Raw genomic sequence first — 15,135 nt, 5'->3', positions numbered from 1 at the left:
CCCCACCCTGCGAGAGATACATCTCAGTGCCGCCAACGCATTCTTGCCCAACGTCACCCATGTCGTGAGATGCTGCCCGCTCCTGAAAAATGTACACCTTCGAAGTGGGTTTCCGATTGACAAAGATGGTCTGCGTGCGCTGGAAGCTGCGCTCTGCAGCGCGAGCAACATCTCTCGCATCTCCCTGGCGCTCTGGCCAGAAGCCGGGGCCGACATGGGCGATCACATGCACTCTCTGCTGGGTCGGCCGTCTATCGAGACGTACATACTGTCATGTCCACCCTGCTTCGCTCCTCCGCAGCTGACCCACTCAGCCGAGCGCATCCTTGCTCTTGTTGACTTTCCCGACGCAGAAAGTACAACTCGCCTGCTGCTGTCGTTGGGCGACACCCCGCGGCCTTTCGAAGTCTTGTATCTGCGGCTGGCTCGGCCTTTCACGGATGCCCTCGGAATGTACCATCTGCAAGAGCTCTGCCACGTCTCCGCGGAGCGCACGCAGCGCGCCACGCTCACCACGCTGCGTCTCGAATGCACCGACTCTCTTCCCGATCCCCTTCACTCCACTGCGAACCTACACATCGACCACCTCCGCCCGTTCTCTGAACACTCAAACCTCGTGTCCGTCTTCGTCCACGTATCCAGCGGCACCGAAATCGACGACGACGCGATCGCTGAGCTCGCGACGTGGTGGCCGCGCCTCGAGGAACTGGATATCCGCGGGCATAGAGACACGGCCAGGCCTTGCACGCTTCGCGCGCTCATGGTGTTGGCGCTACACTGCCCGAGACTGCAGGCGCTGACGCTCACGCTCGAGGCTGTCAATGTACCTTCAATCAAGCGCTTCTACGCGACTGGTCAGGCTGAGTGCGCGCTGCGGTACCTAGCGGTTGGGAAAGGGCACGCTCCGGACCCTATGGCGGTAGCGATGTTTCTCGATGAGCTGTTCCCGTCGCTTGAACAGGTGTGTTTTAGGGCGGACTTGACGAGAGGAGAGCATGGGCGAACACAATCATCGGCACAAGCGGAGTGGGAGGAAGTTGCTGATAGCCTTACGAAGCTGCGATTAGGGACAGCATGATGAAGCGGGAGCCTTGAAGCGCGGCTAGCGAGTTCCGAGTGGCCAGCTAAGTCAAGCTTATTGGCAACTACATAGATTTCCATACATCCACCTGTTGTACAAGAGCGGCGGCCCAGTAAGTCTCGCGATCTGAGCCTTCACATACTCTTCGTTCGCCTCAGCCTGTATAGAGCTCTTCTGATGTCTCTCCTGCGTTGCTTCGGATTGAATGGACGAGATGAGGAGGAAACCTGCGGGCAGGAGACGCGAGTCGAACCGAGGCACAGCCTTCCGGGCGTGATGGGGGCCCGCCGGACCGGAAAGCGGTGCCAGCCGGGGAATGCCGCGTGGCTTAGTCAGCAAGCGAGACGACAACGAGGGATTGAAACGGCGCTTGAAAACAACCAGCTCGTCGTCGCTGCCTGTGCTGTCCTCGACCAGCTCCTCATCGCTTTCGCCGCCGACGTCGCCGTTCCCGTTACCGCCGTCGACTCTCCGTACCGCAAGACCGCCCGCATCCGCCACCGCGCGACCCTCACGCCCCACGCCCCCAACAGCCTAGAAGGATACGATGGCCGAACTCCGCAGGAAGCTTGTCATTGTCGGTGATGGTGCTTGTGGAAAGGTGCGTGTCTGCGTGCGCTGGAGGTAGGCCTGGGTGGCGGGCAGCAACGGAGCACCATGAATGGCGCAGAACGCGCCACGCAGCCAGGATGTCATCGGTTGCCGAACCTCCTGCGCGCTCGCCGCTGGCGTATGGTGGCTTTGCTCGTCTACTTGACAGGCTCATATGCTATGACCTTACGACTGGTGGCCGTTATGCGCGAATTCGGATGCGCACGGTCGATATGCGCCAGCATGCGAGATGCGTCAGCAAGACGCGCATATGCGCTGCGAGGCCGTGTCGCGCAGCCGAGACGCATATCCTCATGTCCGCTGTCCCTCAGGCCTCGCTGCCACGGCCAGTGCCTGTGGTAGCTGCCGCCCATTCCACCTCGCTGCCTTGCGTTACGTTCGAAGTGCTGACCACTCTTTCTAGACATGTTTGCTTATCGTCTTCTCCAAAGGCACCTTCCCTGAGGTGAATGTCCCTCTATGTCCCTCTCCTCTGCGTCGGCTTCCTTCATACCCGTGACTCCGCGACACATAGGCTGACGTGCATCTCAGGTGTACGTCCCGACCGTTTTCGAGAACTACGTCGCGGACGTAGAGGTCGACGGCAAGCACGTTGAGCTGGCGCTCTGGGATACCGCCGGGCAGGAAGACTACGATCGTCTCCGTCCCCTCTCATACCCGGACTCTCATGTGAGTCATCATTCACCTTCCGTCCTCCCTGGGCAGTGTCTCCTTACCGGACCCCCTATCGTACGACGTCCCCAGCACGCCTTCACCTCGTGGTGATGACTGCTTCTTGACATCATTCCCCTCGTCGTCTGCGGTGAATACACTACTGACATTAACGTCTAGGTCATCCTCATCTGTTTCGCGGTCGACTCGCCCGACTCTTTGGACAACGTGCAGGAGAAGGTGCGTTGCCTGCGCGACCGCATGGCGCACAAGCTTACCGTTTTCGCAGTGGTACTCCGAAGTCACGCACTTCTGCAATGGCCTCCCCATCATTCTCGTTGGACTGAAGAAGGATCTTCGCCGTGACCCTCGTGTCATCGAGGAGCTCCGGCGCACGAACCAGCGGCCGGTTACCCCTGAGGAGGTGCGTCCAGACCCCCAAGTCGCTCGAAGCAGTGTTAACGTCTCGTGAAGGGTATGGCCGTCGCTCAGAAGATCAACGCGAAGCACTACCTCGAGTGCTCAGCCAAGTATGTGTTCGCGCAATGCTGTTTTCCTCACATCCTGATCGGATTCCAGGACCGGCGAGGGCGTGCGCGAGGTTTTCCAGTACGCGACGCGCGCGGCGCTGACGAGCCGACCGGGCAAGAGCAAGAAGTCTGGCTGCACCGTCCTCTAAGGTGCCGCGCATCGGTGCCGTCGCGACGGAGAGCTGGTCATGAGAGGCGTAGCTAACGTATGTGTACGCGTCTTTTACGCCTTCCCTTTCCCCGCCCCCAAGGATGCTTTTGTTTTCGGATCACGTATGTATGGTACTGGCTTAATGCGTTGTTGGCAGCGCGGTGGGAGTGCAGTGTGTGGACTGGGCGCGCGGTGGATGGGAGGTACGGTCCCGGGCGGCTTGCAGCATCGTCCGCGTTCGTGTCCTTGCTCTGTCTGCCGCTGTCGTACATGGTACATGCTATCCACTCATCGCGGACGACGGCCATTCAAGCTTCTCTCTACTTTCCTTCCTCATTTATCCTCCTCATCCACGATACGTACATCTGCCATACCCTCGATACAGATATATTGAATGCCCCTCAGCGATTCTTTTGACCCCGAGATGACCGTGTTATGTGCTTGTGAATGATTTGACTTTGCTTTGCTGCTGCGTGTGGTGCGACCATGAGGGATACGGGTGGCGGAGCGTTGCTCTCATCTACGCCGACGCGACGACGGGTGTCGCGATGGGCCTTCGTCATCATGAGCTTGTACTAGGGTTCAACGTTCAGCGTCGTTGTTGGCGTCGACGCGCACGCTACGGAGCGGAAGAGGTATGGCGGGTCAGTCCTCGCGGCGCATACGATCACTGGTGAGCGCCTCTATTCGACTTCAACGTTGAAGCCGCATGCTACTCTTGAGCCCTTCTTTCAGCGTCACGCACTAAATGACGCTAGCATCAAACGTTGGCTTCCTGCGCGCGGCGCGACGATGGTCGGTGCTTGGAGCGGAGGTTCGGGCGCAGCTCGTTCTCCGGGCCTATAGAGCTATGTACCCTTGTGCATGGCGGTGAGTCACCGGACAGAAGCGCAAGTCTGACCGTGTCTGAAGGGGTGGCGTCGCAGTGTACTATGAAGGTTCTGCGTTTGTGATCGCTCTCGCTCACATACATACGTAGCTTTTCCACTCGCGGGACCCAAGACTAGCGGGTATCGCGTATGCGATGGACCCGACCGACATTAGCGCATAATAGCGTGCTACTTTACTGTGCAGAGTGAGTTCTTGATCGGTCAGAGCTTCTCGGCAGATACGCTCGTTTGCTGACCCTCGTCGTAGGTTCACGCACTTGTGGCGATGGTCCATGTCGTGCCTGTTGCGCAACGCGGGGATGTCAGAGACTTTCCAGAGGCGCTCTCTGGAGACATGCGTGCACGCATGAGTGGCTTGAGTGCGGTGAGTGCTTCCCTGATCTTGCCTGTGATAGGCGCTGCTAACCGCTCAGCTAAGCTTGACGAACGACGCTGACTATTCCTCAGTTCTCTATATAGAGCAAACGCATGGTATTCTCCATCATCGTCTTTCTTTGGAAATCATAAGACGTATCGCCTCCTCCGCGTCCACCTAGGACGCGCGTAATTCTAGAGTCTCTCTGGATCACACCCTCACGCGACAAGCGGCGCATCTACTATAACTCAGCAGGGCGTCGTCAGAATGAAGTACATACTGGCAAAAGCGATGCCTCGTCATCGAGGACGCTTGGCGGCAGCAGCAGATGTACTTCGGCAAGCTCAAGTCGCGCACATTTCTGCTGGAAGTGCTCACCTTCGCTGACAAGACGAATGACGTCGCTAAAGACTTCGGAGAGGATCTCGCTACTGCGCAGGAGCTCGCCGCCACAGGCATCGAGGCTGACGACCTCCGACGCGAGGCCAGATACGCCAGGGCTCCAAGAGACGAGCGAGGAAGACAGCTCTGTCGTGAACAGAGCTCCAGACGACGCGCTTGTCGACACCTCGCTGAGCACTGTTGGATACGCCCGAACTTCATAGTTCTCTCGATCGAGGGCGTCAGTTGAGAAACCCTGCAGTTCCGTATACGCTTTGTTCAAACACATCCTGTATAGACTGGCAACGCATACTCAGGACGATACTCCTTGTATACAAGTGGCTTTCTGGAACGCGACGCGCAAAGATGAAGCTCCAAAGCGTGGCGCGCGCTGCCAAGCCTCAACTCTTACCGTAACCCCCGTCCCTCTCCAGAACTGCATCGACACTCGCGCTCCGCCTATGACTCCATCCCCGCTGCCCTCACCCGCTGCCTCACCTCCATGACCCATCCCATGATCACCACGATCGCCGCGCCCACGAAACACGTCCCAGTGTAGATGATCACTTTCTCGTACCGCCCGTCCGCGACGTCGAAGCCGAGGTGGAGGGCTGAAGTGGTCCCGTTCGACTGGCGAGCGGTCCGAAGCGCGGTTGAGACTGGCGTCGAGAGGATGTTGCCGATGCCGCGCGTGGCGAGGAGCCAGCCGAAGAGCGTGGTCGAGAGGTTTGGGTCGTCTGCGAGGGAAGGGACAAGCGTCAGCGAAGGTCATCCGCGAAGAATGATGCGCAGTACGAAGGAAGTGAACAGATACTCACTTGCAACTGGCTTGATGAACCCCGTCCACAGCGTCGCCCAACCCGCGGAGACGATGCCGAACGCCGCGCTGAAGATAATGAGGCCGGCGAAGGTGTACGAGAGGACGCCCCATAGGACGAAGGAGACGATGGCGCTGAGGATGAGCATGCCAAGGCCGAGACCCCAAGGATCAAAGCGGTCGGAGAGGAGACCAACGGCGAGACGACCAATAACGGAGGTGGCTGGAAAATAGGGTGAGTAAGAGATTGTAGGAGAATGAGGGCGAGGTGGGGCGAACGTGAGGAGGAAATGGCGAAACAGCGGCGAAGATGAGAAGACATACCATTAAGAAGGGCCAAAGTCAAGTTCGACTTGCTCGCGCTGAGGTGGAGGTCGCTCGCAAAGGCTGAAGAGGCAACCGTCAGAGCGCACGCACTCACGTTGAGTAATGACTTACTCGGCAGCCAAAGCAGCGGCACGAAGTACCCGAATGCCTGCAGTATGTTCGTCGTGAGGAGGAGCATGAACGACGGCTCCTTCCACCATTCCCGCCTATGCCTTGGCGCGGGGCCGCGAACCGCCGTGTGCGCCTCCGGGAGCCGACCCCTGACGAACGGAAGGAAAGGCGCGAGGAACAGGAAGGTCGCGCCGGCGAAGATGCGGAGCGTGTTGGGGATGCCGAAGCGGGCTAGGAGAGGCGGGAAAGCGAGAGGGATAGCTATGCCACCGACGGATGTACCTAGAACGGAGTGAGCAATGATTTGTCGAGAGAAATGCGATCTTCATGAATCAAGAAAACGTACCGGCGAACATGACGCCGTTAGCGATACCACGGCGCTCGATGAACCACTGGGACATGTAAAAGATGGTCGGCGCATAGATTATTGCTGCATAGAATGGTCAGAACTCGGCCGAAGGGGCAAAAACAGCCATACTCACATCCGCCGATGGAATAGATGACGCCTTGCAATGCAAGCAGTTGGTTTACCTGCGACCGGATGAGTGCTCTCGGAGTTAGATGCGAAAGGCTAGCTGCTCACTGTAGTCGCCCAGCTCGACGCGAGAATACTGATAGCGCACAAAACCGTCCCCGACCATACGAGCGGCCGAGCGCATCGAGGATATCGACACAAAAGAGGATTAATGGCGGGTGCTATATGCTTGTAAGACCAATGCACGAATAATTTCGACCATACTCACAGGCACAATGCATGATCCCCGATACAATGGGTCCAATAAGCGCGAGAAGAGATGTCGCATTCCGCTGAGAGGAGTACTCCGGATCGTCCAGGTAAGCTACGCATATCAGACGAAGAAAAGGCAGGAGCAGCGGATCTGCCTCACCATCAAGCAGCGTTCCATAAGCAGTAGGGAAGCCCCAGACGACGGTCTCCACCACGAAGGCTGCCGCGAGCTGCACGAGATTCATCCGAGCCAGCACCAATCCGGCGCGCAAGAACTCACGAATGACCACGCGCCAAAGCCTCTGTCTACTGGCGGAAGCTGGGAAACGCCCGATGCGGCGGAAAACTGCGTCGAAGAGCGGGAGAGATTGAGTCTATCCGAATCATTCTCCTGGCCGACCTGTACCGTTGCGCTCGATTGAGGAAGGGGAACCCGCGTAGCTAATTCCACCTCATTCTCGGCGAAAAAGTTCTTTTTCGAAGACGCGCTCGCATGCTCGCTCAATGAGGAGATCATGGTAGGAAGCAAGGGCTCGAATATGCTGCATGTTCGCCGAGATAAGACGTAAGGCAGAACATGAAGCGCACGCCATTGGCCGCGGAGAGCAAACAGGCTCCTGAGTCACAATCGGATCGACGGCCGGCGCATCACATGTGATCGGAGGTCGCCGAGTATCCTTCGCACGCATCTTGCTCTCCTCCTTCTCCTTAACGTCTGCACGGCGGTCTTCGTTCAAACGATCAGCATACCTCAGACAGAAAGCAATCTTCACCTCGATAGCTTGCTTCTTTCCTCCCTGCACTGCTATGCCTCGGTACGTGTTTGACGTTGGCTTCGCCAACACAAATTGAACTAGCATATCATCTAGGCTCCCTATTCACGAATTGTACGCAAGATTGTAGTACGAGTCGAAGTTTACCATGAACTTGCCGGGCATGAGGCCTCTCCCCCACCACCCCGTGCACGACATGGACTCCGCCGTACGGCGCGCTATCCGGGATAGCCCCCTTGGTTATTTCCCCTCTATGCACGCAGACGAGTACGATCCCGACGACGGTCTCAATGACGTCGCTCGCATAGACCCGGCCAGCGCGCTACCTTTCGAGGTCATGTCGGCCATCTTCATGCACATCTACGACGCGGCGCCCCTTTTACGGCGCTCTGACCAGATTGCGCACTCGGTCGCTTGCGTGGACAGGCGATGGCGGAGCATCGCTCTCGAGAGCCCCGGCTCTGGGCGACCGTGTCAGTCGGCCATTGGACGGGGTGCCCAAGCGGCTATACCAGCCTGGCTCTGGCGCGCAGCAAGGAGATGCCGATCACAGTCGCCTGCATCTCGAGGTCGGTGGACTTTCTCGAGGAGTTCATGCGCCTGGTCTTGCCCCACTCTGCGCGGTGGAGGACGCTCATCCTCTCCTGCCCGCTAGTCAACTGGCTTGATCGCATCTCCTACTGCCCGCACTTCGAGTCTAACTATCTGCCCTCACTAGCCGACGTCAGCTAGCACCGTGGGAAACGCGTTCAAATTTTCCCACGATTTACCGAAATACTAGCCGACGTCAGGAGCCCCGCCATGCGCGTTAGCTGACGTTCCAATGGTGCAGGAGGGTAGCCAGCATGTCCATCCACCGCTGGACGAAGTTTGGAGGCGAGGGGGGCAGGGGGAAGCGCTCCAGACAATGGCGCGAACGAATTTGTTCGCACGCGTTTGTACGAAAAAATTCGTTCGCCCGTGGGAAAAGTCGCCAAAAGCGGTTGTGATGGCTAGCCGACGTCCATCACACACGTGTTCTGGGACCGTCAGGGCTAGCCAACGTTGAGGGGGCTAGCCAACGTCTTTAAGTGCACTGGGAGGTGAAGATACGCACTGTGAATGGTACTGGTAAATCTCAAGGCAAGCGCCCCAGCACAACGTGAGCTAGCTGTTGGCCGGTGAGGTCACGTGCCTGCGAGACCAGGCGAGGGCTAGTCAGAGTTGGAAGCGTTGGCTGGGGTTTTCAAGTGCAATAATGTAAGAAGAGATGTAATATGAGTATGTTCTAACCCTCTGCCACCTGTAGGCTCCCGATCCTACAAGGTTAGGGAACCTGCGCCCCCACCCCCTCGTAAGGGGCACCGTTCGAACCGGAATCGTCCCGCGCGCACGATGGTACAGGTTTGCCGCAGGCTATCGCGCTGTGGCGGCCACCACGACACGTTCCACAGAATTTAGGGATTCGCCGAGCGCTGATGCGCCATCAAATTCCCATGAGTGATCGGGAGGTTGTACCGTAGAGACTCCGGAGTTTCCCCGCTTCTGGCCGTGCGCGCTGGGCGACGGTGGGGGGCGCCTGAGGTGCCCCCAGCCTCCCGGAGGTTGCAGAAAGGGCTGGGGGAGGTGGGGGGAGGGCCCGAGGGTTGATCCCGAGGATCTCCGCCAACACCGGAGCTGCCAACGGAGGGACCGGTCTGACGCGGTCTGACGCGGTCTGACGCGGTCTGACGTTGCTGTAGACGACCGCGTACTTCGATAGAATGTAGAATAGGCAAACGGCAGGCTCTATGAGGTCGTTCAACACTGCCCATGCTATGAGTCTGCATTCTACCAGTGATAGAGGCGAGCTCGACGTCGGCCATGATCTCCATCACGTGATCCATCCCGCTGGCCGGGCAGTCACCCTTCCTGAGCTGCCGTGTCTACCTACCACCTTCCCCTTGCCTGTTCTGATGTCCTCAAGCATGAATCCACCTCCACCAAAACTGCTAGGCTCTTGATTACTGTCGGATGTCATAATGCAGTGGCTTCCCAATTTGGCCGGTCTGATGCGGTCTGATGCGGTCTGACGCGGTCTGACGTTGCTGTAGACGACCGCCTGCTTCGGTAGAATGTAGAATAGGCAAACGGCAGGCTCTATGAGGTCGTCCAACACTGCCCATGCTATGAGTCTGCATTCTACCAGCGATAGAGGCGAGCTCGACGTCGGCCATGATCTCCATCACGTGATCCATCCCGCTGGCCGGGCAGTCACCCTTCCTGAGCTGCCGTGTCTACCTACCACCTTCCCCGTGCCTCTTCTGATGTTCTCAAGCATGAATTCACCCCCACCAAAACTGCTAGGCTCTTGATTACTGTCGGATGTCATAATACAGTGGCTTCCCAATTTGGCCGGTCTGATGCGGTCTGATGCGGTCTGACGCGGTCTGACGTTGCTGTAGACGACCGCCTGCTTCGGTAGAATGTAGAATAGGCAAACGGCAGGCTCTATGAGGTCGTCCAACACTGCCCATGCTATGAGTCTGCATTCTACCAGCGATAGAGGCAAGCTCGACGTCGGCCATGATCTCCATCACGTGATCCAGCCCGCTGGCCGGGCAGTCACCCGTCCTGAGCTGCCGTGTCTACCTACCACCTTCCCCTTGCCTGTTCTGATGTCCTCAAGCATGAATCCACCTCCACCAAAACTGCTAGGCTCTTGATTACTGTCGGATGTCATAATGCAGTGGCTTCCCAATTTGGCCGGTCTGACGCGGTCTGACGTCGCTGTAGACAGCCGCCTGCTTCGATAGCCTTTGGCACCGGCCAGCTGCAGGCTCTTGGAGGTCATGTAGCACTGCACATGCCATAGAGCAAACGCCTACCGGTAATAGAGGTGAGCTGGACGATGCGCCCAGTGTGATCACGTGATCTCATCCCTTGCGCAAAAATGCGGGCATCCTTGACCTCCTCCGCTGCCATACAACCTTCTCAATATACTTTATCAAGCACTGCAAGTCTTGCTTGTATATAGCGAGCCGTTTGAATGAATTCTCCGGTCAGAGTACGGTGGTTTCCCAATTTGGCCGGTCTGACGCGGTCTGATGTGGTCTGACGCGGTCTGACGATGCTGTAGACGATGACTTGCTTTGGTAGGCTTTGGCACCAGCCAGTGGCAAGTTCTTAAAGGTCCTCTGAAACTGTACATGCCATAGAGCAAAAGCCTACCGGCAATAGCGATGAGCTCGACGGTGGTCACAGTTTGATCACGTGGTCCCATCCCTTGAGCAAAAATGTGGGCATCCTCGACCTCCCGCGCTGTCATACAACCTTCTCAATATACTTCATCAAGCACTGGAAGTCTTGCTTGTATAAAGTGAGCCGTTTGATTTCATTCTCATGTTGAAATACAGCGGTTTCCCAATTTGGCCGGTCTGATGCGGTCTGACGCGGTCTGACGCGGTCTGACGGTGCCGTAGCAGCTGTCCTGCTTTGGTAGGCTCTGGCACAGGCCTGCGGCAGGCTCTAGGAGGTCGTCCGACACTGTTTATGCCATAGAGCAAAAGCCTCCCCGCTATAGAGGCGAGCTCAGCTATGCTGCTAGCTTGATCACGTGATGCCATCCCGCCGGCCGGATTGCCGCCATTTTGGGCTCTCCCGCACCCCAACTCCCTTCCAAATTTGTGTTCTCATGCTCCACGAGCCCAGGGATTCTGCTTTGGATGTGGCAAGGCCCTTGATCAGGCTTCTATGTCAAAGTACGGTGGCTTCCCTATTGGGCCGGTCTGACGCGGCCTGATGCGGTCTGACGGTACCACAGCCAACCCCCTGCTTCGATAGCGTATAAACAAGCATTACGCAACATCTGGGAGGTCATATGACACTGCCTATGTCAAGAAGCAACAGCCTCCAATTGACATGGGGAAGATGGATGCTGGTCACCCTTTGATCATGTGATCTCATTCCTTTGCTGGGCATGGGCATTTTCTGCAAGTCCGACCCCTTATTGCCTTTGCCCTCCGTCGCTCAATGTACTTAACGACAGGCCAACGACCCGGCGTGCAGGGAAGCGGTAGGCGTACTCAACGCTATGCGGTATGTATGGATTTCCTGGTTGCGAGCTATCTCAGCCTGCCGTTGGATACCATAAATATTTGTATGTGTAGTGGCGTGTGTTGCAGCGACATGTTCCACCGTTATATATCAATGTACACGTGTCCGCTGCGGGACATAACTCTCATCACCCACGCGTACATTGCGCTCAACTTCTCAGCCCACAATGCACAATACGGCGATAGGTCCGAACCCGGAAGATGGCGCAACAAATACACCTGTAGAGCAGTCCTGTGGTGGTGCGCTGCGCGTACCCATTACGGTGAGCTGCAGTTTGAACATGGCTTTTCCAGAGAGGGTGATACACTACATGGCTTCCGGAGTTCACCCAGATGTCTGGCCAACCCGGTCAGGAGCCATCGCGAAGAATCGTGGGCAACCAAGTGCGTAGATCTGTTCACATCTCTGTAGGAATAGCTCACTATTGCCAATGACTCGCAGGCCGCCAACAACCGCTTCTTGCTTTTTGTTCCAGTGCCAGGACCAAGGAAGGGCTGGACGCTTGAGATTTATACTGGCGTTGCGATTGTGTTGATGGCGCAGGGGAATGGGGCAGGCGCGCTTGGCATGGTTTACTCAGCACAGAATCATTCGGATATGGTGGAGCCTGGGCTACTACGTGATCTTGTATTTCGATGGACTCGGATGGTCCCCAGTTAAAAGTAGATAGAGACATTAAAGGGGGCCAATGGTTGATCCTGGGGATGTCCACAAATGTCAGAGCCGCTGAAGTGTTGTCTACCCTGTCTTGACCCTCATTACTTCCTGGTGTCAGATATCAGCTGAAGTGCGCGGTCGTGTCTCAATCTAGCCTGTCTGATGCGTAGTGGTACGCCGTGCTGGTATGCTGGCTGCCGTCTGTTTGACATAGTGGTACTTGACAAGGCGCAGTGCTAGCCAGCAAGCCACACTGATCTTGGTTTACAAGCTGGAGCGAGGTATGAAGCCAAACTGCGTCAGGTGTAAAGACCCCTCAATTTTTTCCCGGCCGAACGAAGTATGAAACTAAACTACAAGTCTGGTGATCAGACTCATCCACCACTTCCGCCAGACAGATAACTGTTGCAGTCAATACATTATTGCAAAACAATGCTGTCTACCCGTCATCTATGCATGTAGAAGCGTATTTGGGATCTGTATGTGTGCAAGCCGCCAGCTGTTCGTGTGCTAGATCTGATCAGCTGGCTTGGTACGGTGATGTAATGGATCATTGGATGAACATAGACTGCGATGAACAGGGGGAACGCATGGGGCCAGAGCGAGCTATTACAGCATTCCTTCCGCATGACCAACGTCAACTTCGAAGTCCCGGACACGCGTAACCTCGGAGTAGTTCACACGGTCGAGTTTGTGGTATATAAGGCTGACACGGTGACGTTTCTTGTCTCACTTCTTTCCCACTACTGCCATGACAAGCCGGAAAACCCCCGGTCGTCGCCCGCGGGCCCCGTACTATGCTTCGTGTACGTGCGCTCATTGCTTGCCAGAGTATCTAGCTAACTGTTATACGCTCCAGACAAAAAACGCTCCTCACCCGATGCAGGCAGTGCAGGTGGGTAGCTATGTATGGTCTGAGGGTCTTATGTACAAGTGGAGCTGATTGCTTTCAGCCCCTGCGTCGGCTGCAGTCAACGCTTCGTCGGCCGAAGCTCAGCCCTGCCTCCTTCCCCCCGGCGTCTCTTGGGAGGAAGTGTTAGAAAAGGCTGCCGCAGAACAAGAGGCGAAGCTCTTCGAGTTATTCGAGAGGGGTAAGCAAATATTCGCGTCGATTACTTCACACGACTGACCTATAATCAGCCAAGTACGGTGGCAAAAGCGAGCCATCCAGCGGCAAAGACGAGCCATCCAGCAGCAAAAGCGAGCCATCCAGCGGCAAAAGCGAGCCGTCCAGCAGCAAGAGTACGTAAATAGAAGCGAAGTTGGGAGTCTGGAATATGGCGAGGCACGCCCGGTTTCCCAGAATAATCCTACGTACAAGGAGAGCGTGGTACGCACGTCTTCGAGGTTCTTTCATCGACCACGTCGGTAACCCGCAGCGCCTCTGTTGCCGGGCCTCTGCTTCTTTCCCCACCTTCCACGTCCGTCGTCCTCTCATACATACATGTATTGACACTCGCGTATTGCTTATGCACTGGGCTTTCTGGACTTAAACTCAAAGTATGGGTGGTATACTGTAAAAAAACCTCGAAAGCGGATTAGCGACACAAGACCGCGAATCGAGGGCGCTTCCCTGAACTTGTGGGCTCTGGAGCCTATGGGTGGGAGCATGGCAGGCCTCTTCGACATCATGAACCGCCTACGCCATGGTTCGTGCCGCTCAACGGCGGTCGTCCATCTTTCTCCAGGATACATAGGGATATTCATGTGATTGATGCAACAGCAGCCCAGATCAACGTGTGACACCTGGGGGGAATACATTTGTATACCGCGTCATACGCGTGACACCTCTTTTTTCTGTTTCCCGCTGCCCATCATCGCCTCATGATGACACTCCAGCGACCGCCTTGTCTTTTTCACCGCTACAATCATCATACTGCTAGATCAGCTACGATCGTCTTCATTCCTGACCCCAGGCTGTCACAATCCGTTATCGAGCATGACGGTACAGCTACATACCTATTCGAGATGACTTGTTGGATTGACCCCAAGGCATTATACCGCATTTCGCTTGCCGCTCCACACTAACTATCTGTTATCTGTAAAGTCGGACTTTACAACCCTAACCCTAGGCCACATGTTAAAGTGGCTGTGTAGATAAAGTCGGTCATGGTGATGGTAAAGTCGGACTTGCGATTATAAAGTCGTGCACAGACTTGTAATCTCGGACCTGGCATTGTAAAGTCGGACCTAGCACTGTAATCTCGTGCATAGGCTTGTAATATCGTGCATGGACATGTAAACTCGGACCTGACCTTGTAATATCGTGCATGGGCTTGTAATCTCGTGCATAGACTTGTAATCTCGGACCTGACCTTGTAATCTCGTGCATGGAGTTGTAATCTCGTGCATGGACATGTAATCTCGGACCCGACCTTGTAATCTCGTGCATGGGCTTGTAATCTCGGACCTGACCTTGTAATCTCGTGCATGGAGTTGTAATATCGTGCATGGACATGTAATCTCGTGCATAGACTTGTAATCTCGGACCTGGCACTGTAAAGTCGGACCTGACCTTATAATATCGTGCATGGAGTTGTAATATCGTGCATGGACATGTAATCTCGTGCATAGACTTGTAATCTCGGACCTGGCACTGTAAAGTCGGACCTGACCTTGTAATCTCGTGCATGGAGTTGTAATATCGTGCGTGGACATGTAAACTCGTGCATGGGCTTGTAATCTCGGACCTGACCTTGTAATCTCGTGCATGGAGTTGTAATATCGTGCATGGACATGTAATCTCGTGTATAGACTTGTAATCTCGGACCTGGCACTGTAAAGTCGGACCTGACCTTGTAATCTCGTGCATGGAGTTGTAATATCGTGCATAGACTTGTAATCTCGGACCTGGCATTGTAAAGTCGGACCTAGCACTGTAATCTCGTGCATAGGCTTGTAATATCGTGCATGGACATGTAAACTCGGACCTGACCTTGTAATATCGTGCATGGGCTTGTAATCTCGTGCATAGACTTGTAATCTCGGACCTGACCTT

At 55.8% G+C, this 15,135-nt stretch overlaps 6 protein-coding genes across 6 annotated transcripts; 5 read left to right on the top strand and 1 right to left on the bottom strand.

Annotated features, from left to right (window-relative positions):
• The first annotated feature begins 408 nt into the window (after window positions 1-408).
• SCHCODRAFT_02613730 (uncharacterized protein) lies at window positions 409-1,295 on the top strand. The gene has a single exon (XM_050344623.1). The coding sequence runs from the start codon at window positions 452-454 to the stop codon at window positions 1,076-1,078; it is 627 nt and encodes a 208-aa protein (XP_050201453.1). The 5' UTR covers window positions 409-451; the 3' UTR covers window positions 1,079-1,295.
• A 164-nt stretch (window positions 1,296-1,459) lies between these two features.
• On the top strand, window positions 1,460-3,510 carry SCHCODRAFT_02613726 (uncharacterized protein). Its single transcript, XM_003034126.2, has 7 exons — window positions 1,460-1,682; window positions 2,097-2,138; window positions 2,225-2,362; window positions 2,525-2,584; window positions 2,634-2,768; window positions 2,819-2,874; window positions 2,924-3,510. Exons 1-7 carry the CDS (start codon window positions 1,629-1,631, stop codon window positions 3,021-3,023), a joined length of 585 nt encoding a protein of 194 aa, XP_003034172.1. The 5' UTR covers window positions 1,460-1,628; the 3' UTR covers window positions 3,024-3,510.
• Window positions 3,511-4,532: 1,022 nt separating this feature from the next.
• Window positions 4,533-7,234, bottom strand: SCHCODRAFT_02685102 (MFS general substrate transporter; the record flags this gene model as incomplete). Its single annotated transcript, XM_003033556.3, has 11 exons — window positions 6,914-7,234; window positions 6,794-6,863; window positions 6,650-6,745; window positions 6,490-6,602; window positions 6,389-6,437; window positions 6,253-6,336; window positions 5,907-6,188; window positions 5,793-5,855; window positions 5,470-5,691; window positions 5,150-5,388; window positions 4,533-4,907 (listed from the first exon to the last, which is right to left on the bottom strand). Exons 1-11 carry the CDS (start codon window positions 7,148-7,150, stop codon window positions 4,533-4,535), a joined length of 1,830 nt encoding a protein of 609 aa, XP_003033602.1. The 5' UTR covers window positions 7,151-7,234.
• A 368-nt stretch (window positions 7,235-7,602) lies between these two features.
• Window positions 7,603-8,138, top strand: SCHCODRAFT_01090961 (uncharacterized protein; the record flags this gene model as incomplete). The annotated part of the gene is made up of 2 exons (XM_003034125.2): window positions 7,603-7,883; window positions 7,940-8,138. The coding sequence occupies 2 exons, from the start codon at window positions 7,603-7,605 to the stop codon at window positions 8,136-8,138; spliced, it is 480 nt and encodes a 159-aa protein (XP_003034171.1).
• A 3,508-nt stretch (window positions 8,139-11,646) lies between these two features.
• Window positions 11,647-12,140, top strand: SCHCODRAFT_02491160 (uncharacterized protein; the record flags this gene model as incomplete). Its single annotated transcript, XM_003034124.1, has 3 exons — window positions 11,647-11,742; window positions 11,804-11,863; window positions 11,922-12,140. 3 exons carry the CDS (start codon window positions 11,647-11,649, stop codon window positions 12,138-12,140), a joined length of 375 nt encoding a protein of 124 aa, XP_003034170.1.
• A 748-nt stretch (window positions 12,141-12,888) lies between these two features.
• On the top strand, window positions 12,889-13,387 carry SCHCODRAFT_02663855 (uncharacterized protein; the record flags this gene model as incomplete). Its single annotated transcript, XM_003034123.1, has 4 exons — window positions 12,889-12,943; window positions 12,997-13,032; window positions 13,091-13,228; window positions 13,278-13,387. The coding sequence occupies 4 exons, from the start codon at window positions 12,889-12,891 to the stop codon at window positions 13,385-13,387; spliced, it is 339 nt and encodes a 112-aa protein (XP_003034169.1).
• Between the last annotated feature and the right edge of the window lie 1,748 nt (window positions 13,388-15,135).

Source organism: Schizophyllum commune, assembly GCF_000143185.2.
Source record: "Schizophyllum commune H4-8 unplaced genomic scaffold SCHCOscaffold_3, whole genome shotgun sequence".
Lineage (NCBI taxonomy): Eukaryota > Fungi > Basidiomycota > Agaricomycetes > Agaricales > Schizophyllaceae > Schizophyllum > Schizophyllum commune.
Note: the sequence above shows the minus strand (reverse complement) of the source record. Positions and strands in the feature narration are given on the sequence as shown.